The 17,919-nt window shown below is 41.2% G+C and overlaps 1 protein-coding gene across 1 annotated transcript in view; it reads right to left on the bottom strand.

Annotated features, from left to right (window-relative positions):
- Positions 1-17,919, bottom strand: part of PDCD11 (programmed cell death 11) — a 48,921-nt gene that overhangs the window by 12,207 nt on the left and 18,795 nt on the right. The window contains exons 12-27 of the mRNA XM_054983509.1: positions 17,202-17,348; positions 15,922-16,173; positions 15,211-15,354; positions 14,496-14,690; positions 13,339-13,509; positions 12,337-12,556; positions 11,676-11,828; positions 9,001-9,116; positions 7,897-8,411; positions 4,571-4,633; positions 3,761-3,869; positions 2,684-2,773; positions 2,078-2,180; positions 1,180-1,357; positions 770-826; positions 66-188 (exon numbers count right to left, since the gene is read on the bottom strand). Of these exons, the coding sequence (XP_054839484.1) occupies positions 66-188; positions 770-826; positions 1,180-1,357; positions 2,078-2,180; positions 2,684-2,773; positions 3,761-3,869; positions 4,571-4,633; positions 7,897-8,411; positions 9,001-9,116; positions 11,676-11,828; positions 12,337-12,556; positions 13,339-13,509; positions 14,496-14,690; positions 15,211-15,354; positions 15,922-16,173; positions 17,202-17,348 (2,636 nt within the window). The remainder of the gene's footprint in view (positions 1-65; positions 189-769; positions 827-1,179; positions 1,358-2,077; positions 2,181-2,683; positions 2,774-3,760; positions 3,870-4,570; positions 4,634-7,896; positions 8,412-9,000; positions 9,117-11,675; positions 11,829-12,336; positions 12,557-13,338; positions 13,510-14,495; positions 14,691-15,210; positions 15,355-15,921; positions 16,174-17,201; positions 17,349-17,919) is intronic.

The following is a 17,919-nucleotide window of genomic DNA, read 5'->3' as shown; positions in this document are numbered from 1 at the left end:
CCAGTGAATGCATGAAATTTTCTAAGCATTGATTTCACCTTTTATGGTCAGCTTACAAAACTCACCCAAAGAAGATACCAGCTGGTGTTACAGAAGTAACATAACCTCTGACAAGTTGACCTTTCTGAACATTCTCAAGGCTCATGATTTCAGCATCTTCCACTTTACCATGGCTCTTTGGATTTACTCTACAACAAAGACAAAGATAGAGTGAAATGTTCTCCTGCTGGCCAGGCAAAGTAAATCCAAACTTCTGGAAAATATCAAGCAACAAAACTGGCCACAGCAACCCAAAATCTCCAGGACTGCAATTGTACCATAAAAAGAAAATCAATTCTGTAATGCAGAATCCATCTCAACTAATGGTATGTTGTTAATTTCCACTTTCACTTTAATAAAATAACAAAACCATGTTTGGCTTTCCTGGCTGTGGAGAGAAGCTTATACACATGACATCAAAGAAGGAGGCAGAGGAAATTTGAGCAGGATTTGTTTTCTATTTCTGCCCCAGACCTAAAAACCTGGAATGGAGGTGGGGGGAGAGCAATTTCAGGACCTCAAACTTGCATTTTAAAAAATGCATACCAATTAAGCAAATGTACACATCTCAGGATCTGATCCAAATGAATTTGTTTGTGCTGTTACAGTTCAGGTCCAAATGGTAGGTTCTTTCCTCGTCTCAGCAATTTATTTTAATTTTGAATCTTTGAGAAAAAGGATGCCATTTTTTTTTAAAATCTGCTTCTTAGCATGCAATTGGATTCCTTACCTGGACTGCCGGAGGGACACCTCCATTGCATTATCATTACTGGAAAGGACACAGCATCTATATGTACAAAATGGAACAACATGGAACTTTTATCCAGACTGAGGAACAGCAGATAATTACTATTTATGTTTCCATTTTGCAATACTCACAACCCAACACAAAAGAGTTTACTTTTAGTTTAGAGGGAAAAATGATTTTGGAGACGGAATCTGCGGGATAGTTGTATCTTAACAGAGAGCTTGCATATATACAAGGATGACATCATCTTTCGAACAAACTCAGCTTAAACCTTTTCATGATTAGAGAGTGTTTACTCTGAAGTATTCTGTAAACTGAAAAGCAGCATAAAATTCTCATGTGAGTATAGAATATTTGAAGATCATTATAGTTATTTTTCAGAAAGCTCTTACTTGACAACTTGTCCTGTGCTGAAACCTTCTACTGGCTGCTCAACAAATGAATCACTCAAGTGGAAAAGGCTGGCTTTGCCAGTCTTTCCAAATGGAAGTGTGATAATCAGGCCAACGTGTGGAATCACCTTTTTGACGCAGCCTAAGGTGATGGTTCTTTTCTCCAGAGAATGAATTCCTGCTCAGAGAGTGAAAAGATTCAGGTTCTCAGACATCATACACCTAACTCTTCATCATATACCTAACTCTTCATGAATTTAAGATAGTGAGTTTGTTAAATCTTTTGTACCCTAAACCCAAGTGTTTAGTCCAAGTTTCACATACCGAGACTGCTGCCTCCATTCACAAATACAATACATGGTAACCGGCGCAGAGGGATGGATTATATCAAATTTCCAATAATAGAACTCTTCTTGACTGGTTTACAAACACTGACAGATGAAATGTTTGTAAGTGCCACATGACCATGACAACAAAAATGTGAGAAGAACCTCTACTTATTCAAGGCCCCTTTCTAGCTTAACCTTTTTTCATCTCACGATTCACCCAACGATTGTGTGAAACAAACCGCATCCAAGGTACCATGATAAGCAGATATAAATGGAGAGAGTATTTCCTTATCCTATAGCCAGATCCATAGCTCTGCTGGAACGTTCTTGTGCATATAAAATTACCACCTAACATGGTTTTCTCCACACATGCATAATGTGTGTGTACCTGGAGCTGTGACTGACACTGCAGTAAATGGGAAGCCCTTTTGTACTAGAGAGCTCCATGTGACAATAGGAGCTTGTTGTGGACAACAAACACAAGGGCATTAGGGCAGCAGCATGCATGCTGAAGTACCATTCTAATTACTAGGCAAAGGATTCATTTGTTTGACATTTTTAAATCATACCTGTCAGTGACAGACAGAGCTTGGTCTTAGTGATGTCAGAGCCTACCACAGTTGCAGCCAAAGCCTGTCCATTTTTGAAGTGTTTTTCTGGGTGTTTTAAGACCTGAGGAGAGGGAAAGTTCTTATTTACCACTGAAAAAACTCCACTACTGATTGCATCTCTGAATTCGAATAACTCTATATCCATAGCAGTGCTTTTAAACAGCATCTGTTGACCACACTATGGGAACCAGCCATAGCCCAATGGTACAGCACAGGCTTTGCATGCAGAAGGTCCCAAGATCAGGCAGCAGATGATGTGAAAGATCTCTTCCTGGGATCCTGGAAAGCCATTGCCAAAGCAGACAACAGATGGGCTGATGGTCAGAATCAGAATGTAGCAGACTGAAATGCGGCAACCACCCTTTATAAGAAATGCTACTCGCTGAGAAGATATGCTTTTACACAGCTAAAGAATTCTTAGAAAAGCTGTCATAACTAGTAAATGTAGTAATGAATGACATGCATGTCTACTATTGTGGGAAAGGTTTTCATGCCATTGCTTGAAGTCTCATGCAATGAGATTCAAAAGCACCCACGCCCCTTATACACTGGTGATTTGCTTACCTTGGTGTTAGGGGAAAGGAGCAACTGTTGAACTCTCCCTCTAACATTAGAAGTAACATCCACTTCCAGCCATTTCTTTATGGTGCTATACTGGATGCCATAGAAGAGAAGACACCGTATTTCATTATTACAGTGAGAAAAGGCAGAACATACTATGATTGTGCAGTGTTTCCCCAGCGGGGATATTTCAGTCTTTCAAGATAAACCATTGCTGATCTGAAGGTTAGTGTTCTCTTATTAAAAAAGATCAAAGACAATATCCAACATGAAAGTGCCAAATTTAGATTCACCAAGAAATTTAACATACTTTCTGTCCACCAGGCTTGTATAGGAACTTGCATTTCCTCATGACAATAGGTGTTAATAGTTCAGCACCTATTAATAGGTGTTAATAGTTCTCCCCCCTTTACAGATATTAATTAGTTCTGCCTGTCTCCCACTACACCTGCCTTAATTAGATCTTGATTTGGTTTGAGTAACTTATGTTATTCTGCCCATCTATCTATAGTTGTGAGTAGTCCTCACTCACTCTGAATGGAGTGAATTCTTTTTGATTATTGTTTCTAAATGGCCTCTCTTTCTAATGACTTTCAACTCCCAGGTTTCTGTTACGTGCAATTTTGACTATCAATATATTCCTATGATGCACATTCTATGCATATGATGAAGCAAGCACTTAACTCACAAAAGCTCATGCTTTTGTTAGATTTGAAGGTGCCATTGAACTTCCACTCAACTTTGCTGCAACAGACTAACATGGCTCTACCTCCGTGGATTTATTATGTAGTCCTAAAATTCTCCAAGATTTCAAGCATCTACCCACCTCCCCCTTACAAAAATGAACCTGAAAAGTAAAATTAGGAAAGTGATTTCCAACTTTTTAAAAACTGAAACTACTTCCAAAAGGGTATGTCCTGATTTCCAGTCATGTATCTTTGTATTCTGGAGGATTTATTCTTTCTGAATCTAAGGATTTCTGAATCTAAGGATTCTGGAGGATTTATTCTTTCTGGCCTAAGTTCAAAAACCAATGAAACAAACCAAATTCTATGGGGTCTGAGAAATTCCAGGCCTTACCTTCTTCACAAAGCATGTCACTACCTGCCCAGGCTTGAAAGATTTTAATGCCTCTTCTGTGTTGCAATCATCAGGACACAGGGCTGTATTGCTTTCTCCTTTCAGTTCCCTGATTATAACAGGAGGTGAAACAGTTATGCCTGTACATTACAAGTATAATGGGAAGCAGGGGGCTTCATTTTTCAGTTTCTCTTCTCTCCCTAAGTAAAATGCCCTCTCTCTGCTCATGAAAGGACACCCAATTATGTTATCACACTGCAATCAAAAACAAGGACCATAATGCACTAATACATACCAGGATGCATATTGCAGGCCTATTGAATTCTTAATTTACATAAAATGGGATTCTCACAGAGGTTTGCATAGATTAAATAACAGCACATGGCAGCAACCTGTAAATTCTGCAGAATATTGAACATTAGGGATGTAAGGGGTAGTCTCTATAGCTGGGTGTATGTTACGAAGTCCAGCAGTTCAAAATTCATTACCCACCCCTCCAGTGCCTAGCTCTTACCCAATATTTCTAGCTCAAGCATTCTCCAGTAACCAACATTTTTTGATCACAATGTTTTGGATTCCTCTGTTCACTGAATACCACTATCTGTACTTTAATTCTATATTCTCTGTTTTGATCTGATGTAATTTTGTCTAATATAGTCTCCTCACACAATTTGGGGTTCTAGGCACAGAATTCAAAGCATATACCCGGCATGCTGATCAACAGTGAGAATTCATGTAGATGTAGCTGTTAGCATTTAAAAGTTACAGAACTTCACCCCGATCCAAAACACTTTTAAAAACTCTCATTACCTTGGTCGGACACTGAGCTCTGGGATGGTCTGGGTGAAGCATGGATGAGAAATGGGCAAATACCTGGAATATTGAGAAATAGGTTAGCACTTGATTTTTTACTTTAGCCTATATAGTATAAAGCTGGCATTTTACTGTCTTCGACTATGACAATGCAGAGCAAAATTTAAACACTGAATTATCTTTAAACGAAGCCAACATGTTCCCTTAGTAGGCTGCTTCAGAAATAGTAACTCAGTCTCCTGAGAAAAGATGACAGAGAATCTTACTCTTGCAATTTTAGACACATTTTCTACCTCAGACTAGGAATGAAAAGATATTTCACCAAGCAGCAAATGCCTGCAAAGTCTACTCTCTTCAGCTGGAGAAACCATTTTCTGACTATTTAAGGCTTTGCTTCCCACACAGACAAATACTCAGTTCCAGTTCCTCCCAAACACAGTGATAACCTATCCGTTTAAGAAGGGCTATATATGAAGACCAGCCCTCCTCTTGCCCCACATCAAGAGCGGGCAAGATGACACCTAGGTACTTTTATGTGGTCTAGCAGTACTTGTTGAAAATTGACCACTCCTGATTTCTTTCTTCCTTTACATTGCACTCAAGCCTGATTGTTAATATTCAACATTTTTGGACAGTATTTGTTAAAAGTCAGCTACCAGAAAGTTATTTTTAAAATACAGTGGATACCATTGGAGATGTGACCCTTTAGCTTCTAACAAGTTTCCAAGTTCCATCCTCCTCTGCTCTGTATGGAAAGGAGTAGGTATCCAGGTAAGAACAAAATCAGACTGTCATGGATATGGCTAGAACTATAGGGGAGCAATTGCTAGATATGACCAAGAAAGTTGTTTAAAACACCTATGCACACTGAAACAGGAATAGCCTGGCTCCATAACTAGGTTACCTATGAAGATTCTAGAGGCTTAGAATAAAAAACTTTGGAGAGGGGCATAAAACAATAGAGTTACACAGTTGTATTACTATGTGTAGATTAGAAGAGACATCTAACTCATACTAACACATACAATGTACCAAGGCCCAGAAGCAGGGACTATCTGAAAATACCAAGAATGTCTAACTTCATAGGAGTTGGCAACATCATTTGAGGATAGTTACATATTGGGAAAGGACCAAAAAATATTCAGATGTATGAGAAACTTGTAATCACTACTTCTACATAGACTAATGTTAATACATAGACTTTGTTAATACAAGAAAAAGTAGCAAGAATGAACTAGCTGTTATTAAATGTTTCAAGAAAATGTTTCAAATATGGAAAATCTTGTTTGGTGTATGAAATCATAAAATAATAGCTAACCAAGAATTTGAGTATCTGACAGCACAATTCTGACAGGTGGACTGCAAGTGCCCTGGCCAATGACTAGGAGTTACACCACCGTACTCAGAGTTAACCCCTCCACTGGCGCAGCGACCCTGAGCTGCTCCATTTGGGTCCTCCACCGGTGCATGGCCACAGCGGCTGGGTTGGCCGCAGGGATAACCGGGGTGTAAGTCCTTGCTACAAAAAACGACGGTGTAGTCCATAGACACCTATTGTATGGGAATAGTCAATCGTCCTCCCACCCCCACCCCGAGGTCTGGTGAAGCACAGAAAGCCGACTACCGTGGGGACAAATCCACTTGCACTCCTGCAGTGGCCGAACTCTCTTCCCCATGCCGTCATCTCCCCATAACCTCCAGTGGGGCTCCCATGACCCAGGTAAGTAGGGAGGCGGCCGAAGGTGCTGCCTAAGAGCTCCCTGCCATGGGAACTCAGAGCACAAGGCAGGAGAGAGTGCTTGCAGTGGTGAGGCAAGTGTGCGCAAGGGGAACTTGGCGAAATCTGGGGCATGCCTTGCTCTCACATGTGGGAGAACAGCGACATTCAGAATATTTGAGTAACAACTACCACCCGAGTTCTCTTGCAGGTTATCTATCTCCTGGCTGTCATGTGTGAGGACAAGGCATGCACTGAGGGGCTGCTTGGGTAACTCAAGGCTGTGGCTCACAGCCCTTCACCAGCCCCCCTCCCATCCCGCCACCTGCAGGAGTGGTCCAGAGAATACTGTAGGGTTACCTGTGGCAACATGGCCTGGTGGCTGTAGGGCCACTGGTCAAGCATAGCTTGCCCCGCCAGCAGGACATGGCCCCGTCCTCATCCAGTGGGGGGATCGCACTCATCAGCTGCTACCGCAGTGAACTCTGGGGTTGCCCAGTTGGGCCCCCTAGCGGGTGCCTCCTTTATAGTGGAGCAGTTGCTGCAGGCCCCTGGCACCACATGCTGCACCTTCAAGGGGGGCTTGAATGTGCCCTGCCTGCCACTCAGCCTGGCAGCTACCCCCGACCTGCTGCCCTGATGCAGGTGCTGTTATCATGGTGGGGGGCATGTGGTCCCTGGCTACCTGCTCTCTGGTGGGGGGGGGGATGGAGGTGTTGTTAGGCAGCATGAATCATGGCCTTCTATTGGCTGAGCCTTTGTTTGCCATTCGTGTGCCAGTCATGGAAGTAGCACACCCATTGGGGGATGCTCACAGGGTTGTCAGGGATACAGCAGAGTGGGCACTCTCAGCAGTGGCCTTGCCCGATTTGGGCACCAGCATAGCTCTCTCATGGAAGTCCTTAGACAGCAGACAAGAGCACTGCAGGTACACGGGCAGCAGAGGAATGGCAGGCCTCAGGATTGTGCTGTCCAGCAGCTATTGTTAAGAAAAGGTTCTGAATCACTATAAATATGACAAGCTAAACCAACCGCAAGCTTCCTCCCTGGAAGGGCTCCTTGCCTGTGACCTTCATATCTTTGGGTAAGATACTGTTTTGAATTCATATAAATTGCTCTCCTTTAATGATCTATGTAGTTATAGCAGAGGGGATGATTTTCTGTTGATTTTGAGTTAATATCAAGTATACTGAGTTAATATCAAGAACACTCAATATTTTGTAATAATAAAGGCTTAAAATGGAAGCAGAGGGTCCATAATTATATTACTTGTGTACAATACCCATTAACGAACCTAAAACATTATCTGTGGTGTACCGCTGGTCAGTAGTTAAACAGTTGAATATAGGAAAGCTAACAAGATGCTCAGTGAGTACCTATATCTGAATCAGGCCGGACCAGAGTCATCCAAAACATGACTATATACTCCACATGTGATCTGAACTAGGAATGCAAATTATAATAGAGACAAAGATGAAAAACCTCACAGCTCAGTGTTGTAACAGACACAGCGACAAAAAACCCTACTATGAGAAGAGAGGAAAAAACAGCTTTGAGAATACAAATTTGAAAAGACATAAACCTAAGCTTGAAAAGTTTATCTTACCTGTGAGTTTTAACATCTCGACCCCCAATGACTCGAGCAGTGACCCTCTGTCCAACCCTTAGCTTTGATGTGGGAAAGGTGCCTATGGGAACATCATCCAAGATCTGGGATGCATGTATGTTGCCTGTTAGCTTATCATCAAGTGCCACGAGGACAAAGGTGGGCTTGACAGACTTCACAGTTCCTGTGACCATATCTCCCATGCACAAAGAGTGCTGCACCACGGCTGATGTCTCCTCCAGTGTCTTGGATTCCCGTCGTAACCTGATTATATTCCTTCTCTTTTTTGGACTTTGTACAGCAAGCAAGAACCCATGATCGCCTGCCTCTACGGTCTTCAGAATCACCATGACTGACTGTCCCACCTTCATTTTTTCAGAATCAAACCGGAATGTATCATTGAAGTGGGAGGCCAAAGGAATGGCAATCAATTGACCTGTTTCGACCAAGGAAGCAACTGCATACTCTGAAGCCACATGCTGCAGCACTGCTGGATGCTGAGAGTCCACTGTTAACTGGAAAACAGAGATAATGACTTTCAGAGAGTCACAGAAAACAAGACTTGGATACAGATTGATGGGTTCCCAAGGCACAAGTTGTAAATTTAAAGTATTTCTATTCTATCTGAAAAGTCCAAGTAATAAAGATCCACAAACTTTCTAGTTAGGGGTAGAAAATTATTTAAGTTTCCCAAGATCCAGCTTTTGTCATTTTTAGGCTTCATTCTTACTGAACGCTGCAAAAACGCAAAAAGAAATGAACGATTTATAGGCACCAGCATCTAATGTTTAGCGTACAAGTGTCATCAATTTTTTCAAATTTGACCAATGCAGTTCTCCCCAAAATTGATTTCATTAATCTGTTCTTCCCACTGGCCAAATAATATTGAAGATGGTGCTGCTTAGAATCATCTACCACTTTTCCTTCCCTCTAGGATGCAGGAGGAGAAACACCATTTCTTTTACACTTTATAACCTTTGGACATTTGAATGATGCTAGCATGCTTCTTAGGACCTCCAGTGCAGGTTATGTAAATCACTAAACATATAGTCAACAAACATATAGTCAGCATTATTTATGCAAGGAAATTTAGTGTTGCCATACCGGTTTTTGTTTCGGGGAAAGAAGCTCTTCTTGAAGAGAAACAAAAACCTTTGATTTCAGGAAATCCACGTGGAGAATCACAGCTGCTGCTTGGTCACCCGTAACAATTTTTTTACCTTGAAAAGCAAACATGCACCAGAAAATAATTGCTTGATGTTACTGAGTGTCTGGATTAAAACAAAGCAATCAAGACCCTGAAAGACAGCTCATTCACCTCGAACAGCAATGGCAGTAGCATGCTAGCTCTAAATTAACCTAGCCACACAAATGCTTCTGACTCCTTAGAAATATGCAATACTTTGCAATAAAATAAGGAAGTCCTGCTGCACCTTAAAACACAAAACAGATTTGTTATGACAGAAGTTTTTCTGGACTCAAGTCCACTTCATCAGCTACATGAGGAATGGGGCCAAAAATCTGTTCAGTGTATGAGGTACAGTCTGTGACATTTTAATTCAAAGCACACTGGCTTTTCACAACTGTAGTCACAAGAAATCATACAATCTTCTTAGACACCATAAGCTCATTTAATACATGCACCGTGAAAGAAGCTATTGAGAGAGACATCTTTTAGAAAGTCTGACATTAACTCAAGTGTTTCCCACTTTGTTCTCTGAAGATCTTTAATTGAATAATGGCAACTTTCAACATTAAGTTAAAATGCTGTCTCCTTGGTTTCTGAATATTCTGAATGTTGTCTTTGTTACACAAGTGTCCATTTATTCCTTTGCACAGAGACTGACCTGTTTGTCCCATGTAATTAGCAAAAGGCTTTGTTTGCATAGGATGGCATATATTACTTTGGAAGATGAGAAGCAGAATGAATTTCTAACAGCATGGCTGGTATTATTAAGTCCTGTAATGTTGCTGCCAAGTAAAATGGGGACAGAATTGGCACCTGGACTTGTTGCAGAACCTATTCCAGGTTTTATGTCACTATTAGATTGCCTGCTACTAACTAGCTGCTTTAGATCCAGAAAGGGGGAGGGGGGTGACCCTATCATGGAAGCTTGGGGAAAAAAGTAATTTTCCAGGATGGGCTTTAGATACACTGGAACTTTAGATACACTGGAAATACATATTTCCCAGTATAAAGTAGTGCTTATATGTCCATCATGTAGACGCACAGTACTCTCTGTCTCCCCATATGTCCCCTATATGCGAACTATAGTCTACAGGTTGTTGCCTATTGGTTGGTTGTTCTCCCTCTTACAGTGCTACCCTGGGAGAAAACCCTGGGGAACAGACATCAGTAGGATTCTGAATAGATGTGCTTAGGATTGCTTTGTCAAGGTAGGCTATCTGACACTAACCAACATACATGCCTTTTTCTATAGCAGCTTCTAAGTTATGGAGGCTCCCCAAGGAGGTGGAGGGAGTACCACTGTTAGTTTTTAGGAGGAGCTATAAGACTTCCTTATTCACTTGGGCTTTTAATGGGGTGAAAGCTTCAGGTATTTTCTTGGGGAAGAATTGGGGTTTATTGTACTTTGATTTTAAAATCTGGAAGTGTAAGCCACCTTCAGCCACAGTGGAATGGAGTGGTATAAATATTTTAACTAATATAAAATAAACAAGTGAATAAGCTATGTGGAATGATCGAAGCTAACAGTGATGTAGAAATTGTCGCGTCCTGATGGAATCTCTCAAGGGCTTATTTTCCATGGGCCAGTGAAGCTACCATTGCTGTGTCTCAAGCAGAGGAAAGGCATTTGGGAACAGGAAGTGAAGAAGTGTTGTTGGCATACAGTGGAACCACAGCAATACCAATGGTAGTACACTAACTTGAAGATACAAGAGATGTCTCCAAAACTGAAGTAATTTCTAATTTATTTATTTAAGTATCTGTATCCCGCTTTTCTCCCTGAAGGGACCTAAAGCAACTTGCAACCAGCTGTGGATGAGGACAAAACTTGGTGGTTAGGTGTGTGGTAGAACTGCAGGGAATGGTATTCCTGAAGACTCGCAGTCAGCCTTTGTGGGAAATTTTCTTATACAGAGCATTTACATCTTTGGTGCCAGCATGGTATTCTTTGGGAAATTATCAACAGATTGTACAGGGTTTTTTCCCTGAAAGTCAACGTTAACCTGCAAATGGGTGTTGTGGTAGTATAGGGCCTGAGGATGGAGTCTCTGTTAATATAATTAGACACCCCAACACTGTGGTAGTGCCTGAAACAATGGGACCTACAGATGTTCAGTTTATTCTGGAGAGCTGAAAGATGACTTCCGGTTGAGGCTTCTTTGGCTCTTGGGCACCTCCATAGGAGGCAGGGATTGGTAACAATGATGTGCAGCCTAAGAAGGCTGTCTTCCAAAGAACATCTGCGGGGGGAGGGGAGAGCCTGGGAGGAAGCGCTAGTCTCACCCTCCTGAGGCTAAGGAAGAGAACTAGGGGGAGGAGAAGGAAACAGGTATCATGTTTAACAACCTTCCCTCCCATACTGAGGCTATACACTTCCCTTGCATGACAATCACAAGAAGGGGACAGGTCTCACAACTCCCACTCACCCACAGACACAAACATCTTCAAAGACAAGTTGCACAACAGCATCTCCAGAAACAGACTAAAACTGCTACTTCTCTGGAATCCTCTACAATCAGAAATCTATCAAGACTGAGGATAGCAAAAGTTAATAAAAACGAGAAAGAGAGAACACAAAGAGAGATCCTACCTTCAAAATGGCTGTGAGTGGCCATTACAGTCAACCCAGAAGCACATGTGCCACTGAACAGCGCTGAGCCATCTGCCTTGACTTCTTGAACCACCAGCTGCAGCCTCTGTCCAGGTTTCAGTTCACAGAGTTTCTGGGCTACACTAGAATCATCTGAAGATATAGTAAGACAAATTTATCGCTCATTTGCAGTTACAATTTTCATCATCAAGTACAGAAAGTCTGAGTAGGGTGTATTAAAGAATTAAGTATCCTTAGCATTACCGGGGTCCATAGTTTAGGCATTTGCTTTTACACCTCCAGCAAATTCATGATTTTCAATGTTTATCTGATGATTCTTTTTAGAGGGGATAGGGCAGGAGGTAATAAGATCTCTTTGTTTGATATGTCTAAATTCATAACAGGTGAGTCAGTCACAGAGGAATAAACTGCCAGTCAGAGAGCTTTATCTTCACAACTGGTGAAACCCACTGAGTAATTACTAAGACCAAAAAGTCATACTAAAGGACTAGTTTAACCAAGTCAGAATCCATAACTAGACCTCTTGCTTTCTTAAACAATTCTAAAAATCTCACTACTTGTGTCTTAAAACTAGATTTCTCAAATGTGAAGTTTCCATGTCATTTCTTAGCTACTCTTCACCCCAGCCAAGCCTTTTTACCTCTTTTGCTCATAATGTTCTTAATCTCTTGAAGTTCCTTAAAGTACTGGGATAGCAAGGAGAAGCTCTCAGAAACAGAATCTTCAGAGGAGCAGTCAGACAATTTCAAAGAGAGCAGGAAGCGTTGCTTCTCCTCATCAATGCTCGTTACCTTGGCAACCACAGTCTGACCAATCACAAAGTGATCCTTGGTATCCGTCACAAATTTATCACTCATTGCCTGTAGGGAAGGAGAAGGAGCAACAAGCTATTCCTTTGAGAGCCCTTTTGAGTTCTGGCCAACAGCACTGACATCAGCCTCAAGATCCCCAGGAAAAGTGTACTGTATCCCAGCTGTTATCCCAAGAAGAGTCTGAGAGAGTTCTACTAGCCATTGCTTCATATGTTTTCTCTCCTCCTACAACTTTATTTCCAGCCAGCCATAGATAAAATATCCCATCAACGGTCCATCAATGGTTACCAGCCATGGGCAGTAAACACAATCTCTACATTCAGAGGCAGTAAACTTGTTAATATCAATCCTAGGGAGTCCCTGTCCTCTGAGCTGTGTTTGAAGGCCCTCCAGGACAACTGGCTGGCCACTGTGTGAAACAGGATGCTAGACCAGATGGAGCACTGGTTTGATCCAACAGGCTTCTCTTTCTGTTCTTCATTGGAGTCTTAGAAATGTTCAAAAACTGCAAAATTCAACTTTTCTGGGTATAACATATTGCTACCATTTTAAACCATAATCTGAGGAGGCTTTGAGTACAAAAGTTTGGAAGCTTTGTTACAACAAACATCTGTCACTTCCCAAGGTGCATTTTCATAAAAAAAATTCTATGTACAAACTTGTGCTCAGTTCCTCACTCTCAATCCTCACCGCAAAGCGTCTTCTAACAAGAGTTATCAGCTCCCAGATGACAGTACAGCACCACTACAATGGTGATTAGTTCAACTCAGACCTACATCAAAATTTGCAAACAAACCCAGTTTTAGAAGGGACTGCATCACCTTACTTACCGATTTGGGTGCTAGACCCATCAAACCATATGGGAACTCCACAAACACGCCATATGGCATAATGTTTCTCACATAGCCCTTCAGCAGCAATCCAGGCTGAATGTCAGAGAAGTTCTTCACCACATGTTCCCCCTCTATAGCTGAGATTATTGCTGGCTTCCTGCTCATGGTCTAAACAACGTGTCAAGGAAAAGAATGAGGAAGACAACAGTTCTGAAAGCTTCTTGTACTTGGTGATCCCCAAAGTTAGACATCTCTTCAAAGCTTATCAAGATGGGCATGTAAGTAAACAAATTTGATAGTGAAAGGCCACTTAGACCATATTGTGCCATAAAATACTGTGCCATGTCAAGAAAACACACAAATTAAAGTCTTCATCCAACCCCTTCTAAGTTAGACCCACAAGATCCAGATACTGTTAAAACTTTGATAGCCAAAGTGACCAAGGACATCATTCATTTCTATCATCCCCCTGCCAATTCTGCCAAAATATTTCTCTCTTTGAAACTGCTGGAGTTAGAAAGGCCTCCGCATTTTCTGCACCTAATTTCAGTTCCTCAAAACATACAAGTGCTAATTACTGATGAAAAAATTAAGATTTGGAGTGCCTGGAGCATAGTACAAAACAAGAAACCAGAATAGGGTTTTAACAACAACAACAACATTCGATTTATATACCGCCCTTCAGGATAACTTAACACCCACTCAGAGTGGTTTACGAAGTATGTTATCATTATCCCCACAAAAAATCCTGTGAGGTGGGTGGGGCTGAGAGAGCTGGAAGCTGTGACTGACCCAAGGTCACCTAACTGGCTTCAAGTGGAGGAGTGAGGAATCAAACCCGGCTCTCCAGATTAGAGTCCTGCGCTCTTAACCACTACACCAAGCTAGCTCTCTTTTTAAAGCCTGATACCTCACAATCTAGTCATAATGTGACCCTAAATGAAAGTTACACATAACTCATCTTAACAGCACATGTAATGTCCACAGACTCTTGCAAGACATGACAAGAATAAGGTCAATGGCAAGGAAGAAGACAGGAAAAAGCAGGACTCTGAAGAGGCAGTATAAAAATATATAAATAAATAAGTGCAAATTTCAGGAGCAAAATCCAAAAAATGATTGAATTAAAGGCTTGATGGAGTTAAAAAGGATACAATATGGCCTTCCTTTTCCTGAAGGCATATAACACTGCGTAGGATTTCGCCACCTTTGAGCCAATGCCACCAGAGTTTACAACTGGTCACGTGATCAGAGAGGTGCATTATGGGAAGATAGGCAGAAACATCATTTGGCAAGATTTTAACTTCTAAGCCATTTTCTTTCTTCTCTAGAATTTTCACATCAGCAATCTGAGCAATAGACAAATGAGAGAAATGGTTTTAAACACATTTCGAAGAACGTCACTCTGCCATGTTCTTTCAAATGCAGTTAGCTTACAATAAAAAGTGGAATTATCGGGGAGGGGGGGAAAGAAGCTAAATTCTAGACCCTAAGAGAAATTGCTAACTGAGAGAAACACCTTTATACTGAAAGTAACTCTTCTGTTCATAGTAAAGTAACAGTATGTAGGATCAAATGGCATCGTAAGGTGGTCCTAAGGTGTGTAAATCCACACCTGACAAACAAAACATTCACTGGAACACAAGAGATGCTCGTTGAGTGAGAAATGCTTGGCAACTCATACAAGGAAACACAGCACACTTCAGGAAAACATAATGCAATGCAGAATTCTAGACAATCAAATGACAAACATCCCAGTTATTAAGAAAGTGCACCTAAGCTGTTTTTTTAGTCTCTGCTTCCTACCAAAAGCTATTCAGAAGTCCATACCCCTCAGAAGAGGGAAGGGAAACCTTTTAAAATAAATACCTGTCCAGTTTCATATGTCATTTCTTGCTTCTTTGAAACTTGTTCTGCTGTAGAGTCCTCAGCAAGAGCATTATCAGTCAACTTGAATGACAGCAGCAGTTTCTCTTGCTCAGGCTCACATTTTAAGACAATCACTTTAACCACCTGGTTGGCAAAAAAGGAGAAACAAAAACAACCTTAATACTGCAAATATATTTACATTCAGACTTAAAGGCAGGTTCAACCTCACATTCTGGATGTAGGATAAAACATGCAGAGCTGCTATGCTTTGACTTACCTTATCTCTTTCACACATGACCTTTATTTCCTTTGCATGCAGCCCATACCTTTCACCCCACTTCTTTTCACTGTACAGGGATATAATTTAGGAATTCTAACTTTATGCGATTTATTCTGTTTTTTGTTCTCTATATTCAGATTTCTGATAGTTTTATTCTGCATATGTTCCCTGTGTTGTATCTTCCCATTCAACGTTGAAAAGTTTAATGCAAATTAATGTTTTAAACCACACGTACATACAAACAAAACACCTACCATATTCCTATCTAGCCATACTAAAGGGCCAGTGAATTCTACAACCAAATTCTACAAAAAAAAATGAAATCAATATTCTCTAACATATTGCATACACATTAATTATGACATGTAAAATCACATAGTTCTTAATTATAGTCATTGGGAATCTTGAGATGACATTTAGCCAATACTTACCTGGCCTTCATAGAAAGCTTCCTGAGGAATGGTAATGGGTCCCACACCAAGTTCATTTTTGGGGACCAAGCCTTTTATATCATTGTAGAACTTCACAATACAGCCAAACTCTCTAGCACAAACAACAAATCCATGAGTAACTAGACCTGGCTTTGCATCTTTATAGCTAGCAAGAATGGGGAGTTTTGAATTGACAAGAGTTTTCTTAAGTGTCAGAATAAGCGTCTTTGTGTCAGGATTGCAAGCAAGCACCTGAAAAAGAAAGAAGTCAGACTAATGTATGTCAAGTAAAAAAAACCTCCAGATTTCTAACCAGGAAGAGAACAAATCTTCTACTTGTGCAAAGAATGGTATTAGTCTAAACACAGCTTGAAATAAAAGCTAGTTGAGGTGAGACGCAGCATTGTTATTGAACTCCTTATAATTTTGTATTCATTTAGTACATTTTTATCCTGCCTTTCCTCCAAGGAGCTGATGGTGCCCTAAGTTCTTCTCCCCTCCTCCACTTTATCTTCCCAATCTTGTGAGGTACGTGATGCTGAGAGTATATGACTGGCCCAAGGTCATCCAGTGATCTTTATAACAGAGAGGGAATTTAAACCTGGGTATCCCACATCTCAGTCTGATACTCTAACTACTACATCCCCAACATAAACACACTAGTGTTTCATAGCATTTGAACTACAACATGGTGTCCACTTAATTATTCAACAGCTAAGAAGGACCCAGGAGCTGTTTTAAACAGGAGTTACAGCATTTGCATTAACCCCCCCTCCAAGGGGCTCAGGGCAGCGTATATAAAATACTCTCATTTTTATCTCATTCTGTGAATAGATTAAGCAGACACAGTGATTTGCAGAATGTGACATCGGGGTTGAAATGCAACTTGTACCAGAGTTTTCCACATTCAGCCCAATGCTTTAGCCACTAACTCTCACAGCCTGTGTCATACACTGATCAGATTACTCAACCACCATCTGGGAGACACAGGCTTGAATCCCTACTTTGCCATGGGAACTTGTTGGGTGACCTTGGGCCAGTCACTTTCTCCCAGCCTAACCAATTTCATAGGGCTGTTGAGAGGATAAAATGGAGGAAAGGAGAACAAGGTAAACTGCTTTATGTCCCCACTGGGGAGAAAGGCAAGGTATAAATGAAGTAAATAAGTAAATAAATTAAGGCACATTCTTGTACTGCACAGCATCCTGAACAATTCTTGCTGGAAAAGATCTTAGAACAGACCAAGATTCAATTGGGTACATATACAGAAAAGCTCTTACCCGGGATTTGACAGTGCTCCCTATACTGTATTTCTTTTCTGGCTGTTTCAGAACCACATCAGCTAGATGCAGGTGAGGTACCAGGCCCTTGATGTGAGCAGTCACTTTTACTTGCATGCCAATGTTCTTCAGAGAAAATACAGAGCCCTAAAACCAGAAATAAAGAAAGAGGTTTTAAAAAACAACAATGTGGTGGTCTTGAAAAAGTGATGGTTGTTGTGGATTTTCCGGGCTGTATAGCCGTTGTCTTGGCATTGTAGTTCCTGACGTTTCGCCAGCAGCTGTGGCTGGCGTCTTCTGAGGTGTAGCACCAAAAGACAGAGATCTCTCAGGGTCACTGAGAGATCTCTGTCTCGTGACACTGAGAGATCTCTGTCTTTTGGTGCTACACCTCTGAAGACGCCAGCCACAGCTGCTGGCAAAACGTCAGGAACTACAATGCCAAGACCTCGGCTATACAGCCTGGAAAATCCACAACAACCATCGTTCTCCGGCCGTGAAAGCCTTTGACAATACACTGAAAAAGTGAGTTGATACAACGCTGGTCTTTGAAGTAACAGATAGGCTTTAACAAAGATATAAATCATGTTTATCAAGCAGAAACTATACAAGTCCCTATGCAGCAGCTGCTACTGCCATAGTAAGCTGTACTGAAATTAATAGCATGCTTGTACAGCATTTCCAGAGCAGGATTTGTCTCAAAGACTAATCTCATACA

Source organism: Eublepharis macularius, chromosome 6 (genome assembly GCF_028583425.1).
Source record: "Eublepharis macularius isolate TG4126 chromosome 6, MPM_Emac_v1.0, whole genome shotgun sequence".
Lineage (NCBI taxonomy): Eukaryota > Metazoa > Chordata > Lepidosauria > Squamata > Eublepharidae > Eublepharis > Eublepharis macularius.
This window is presented reverse-complemented; position numbering and strand designations above follow the sequence as displayed.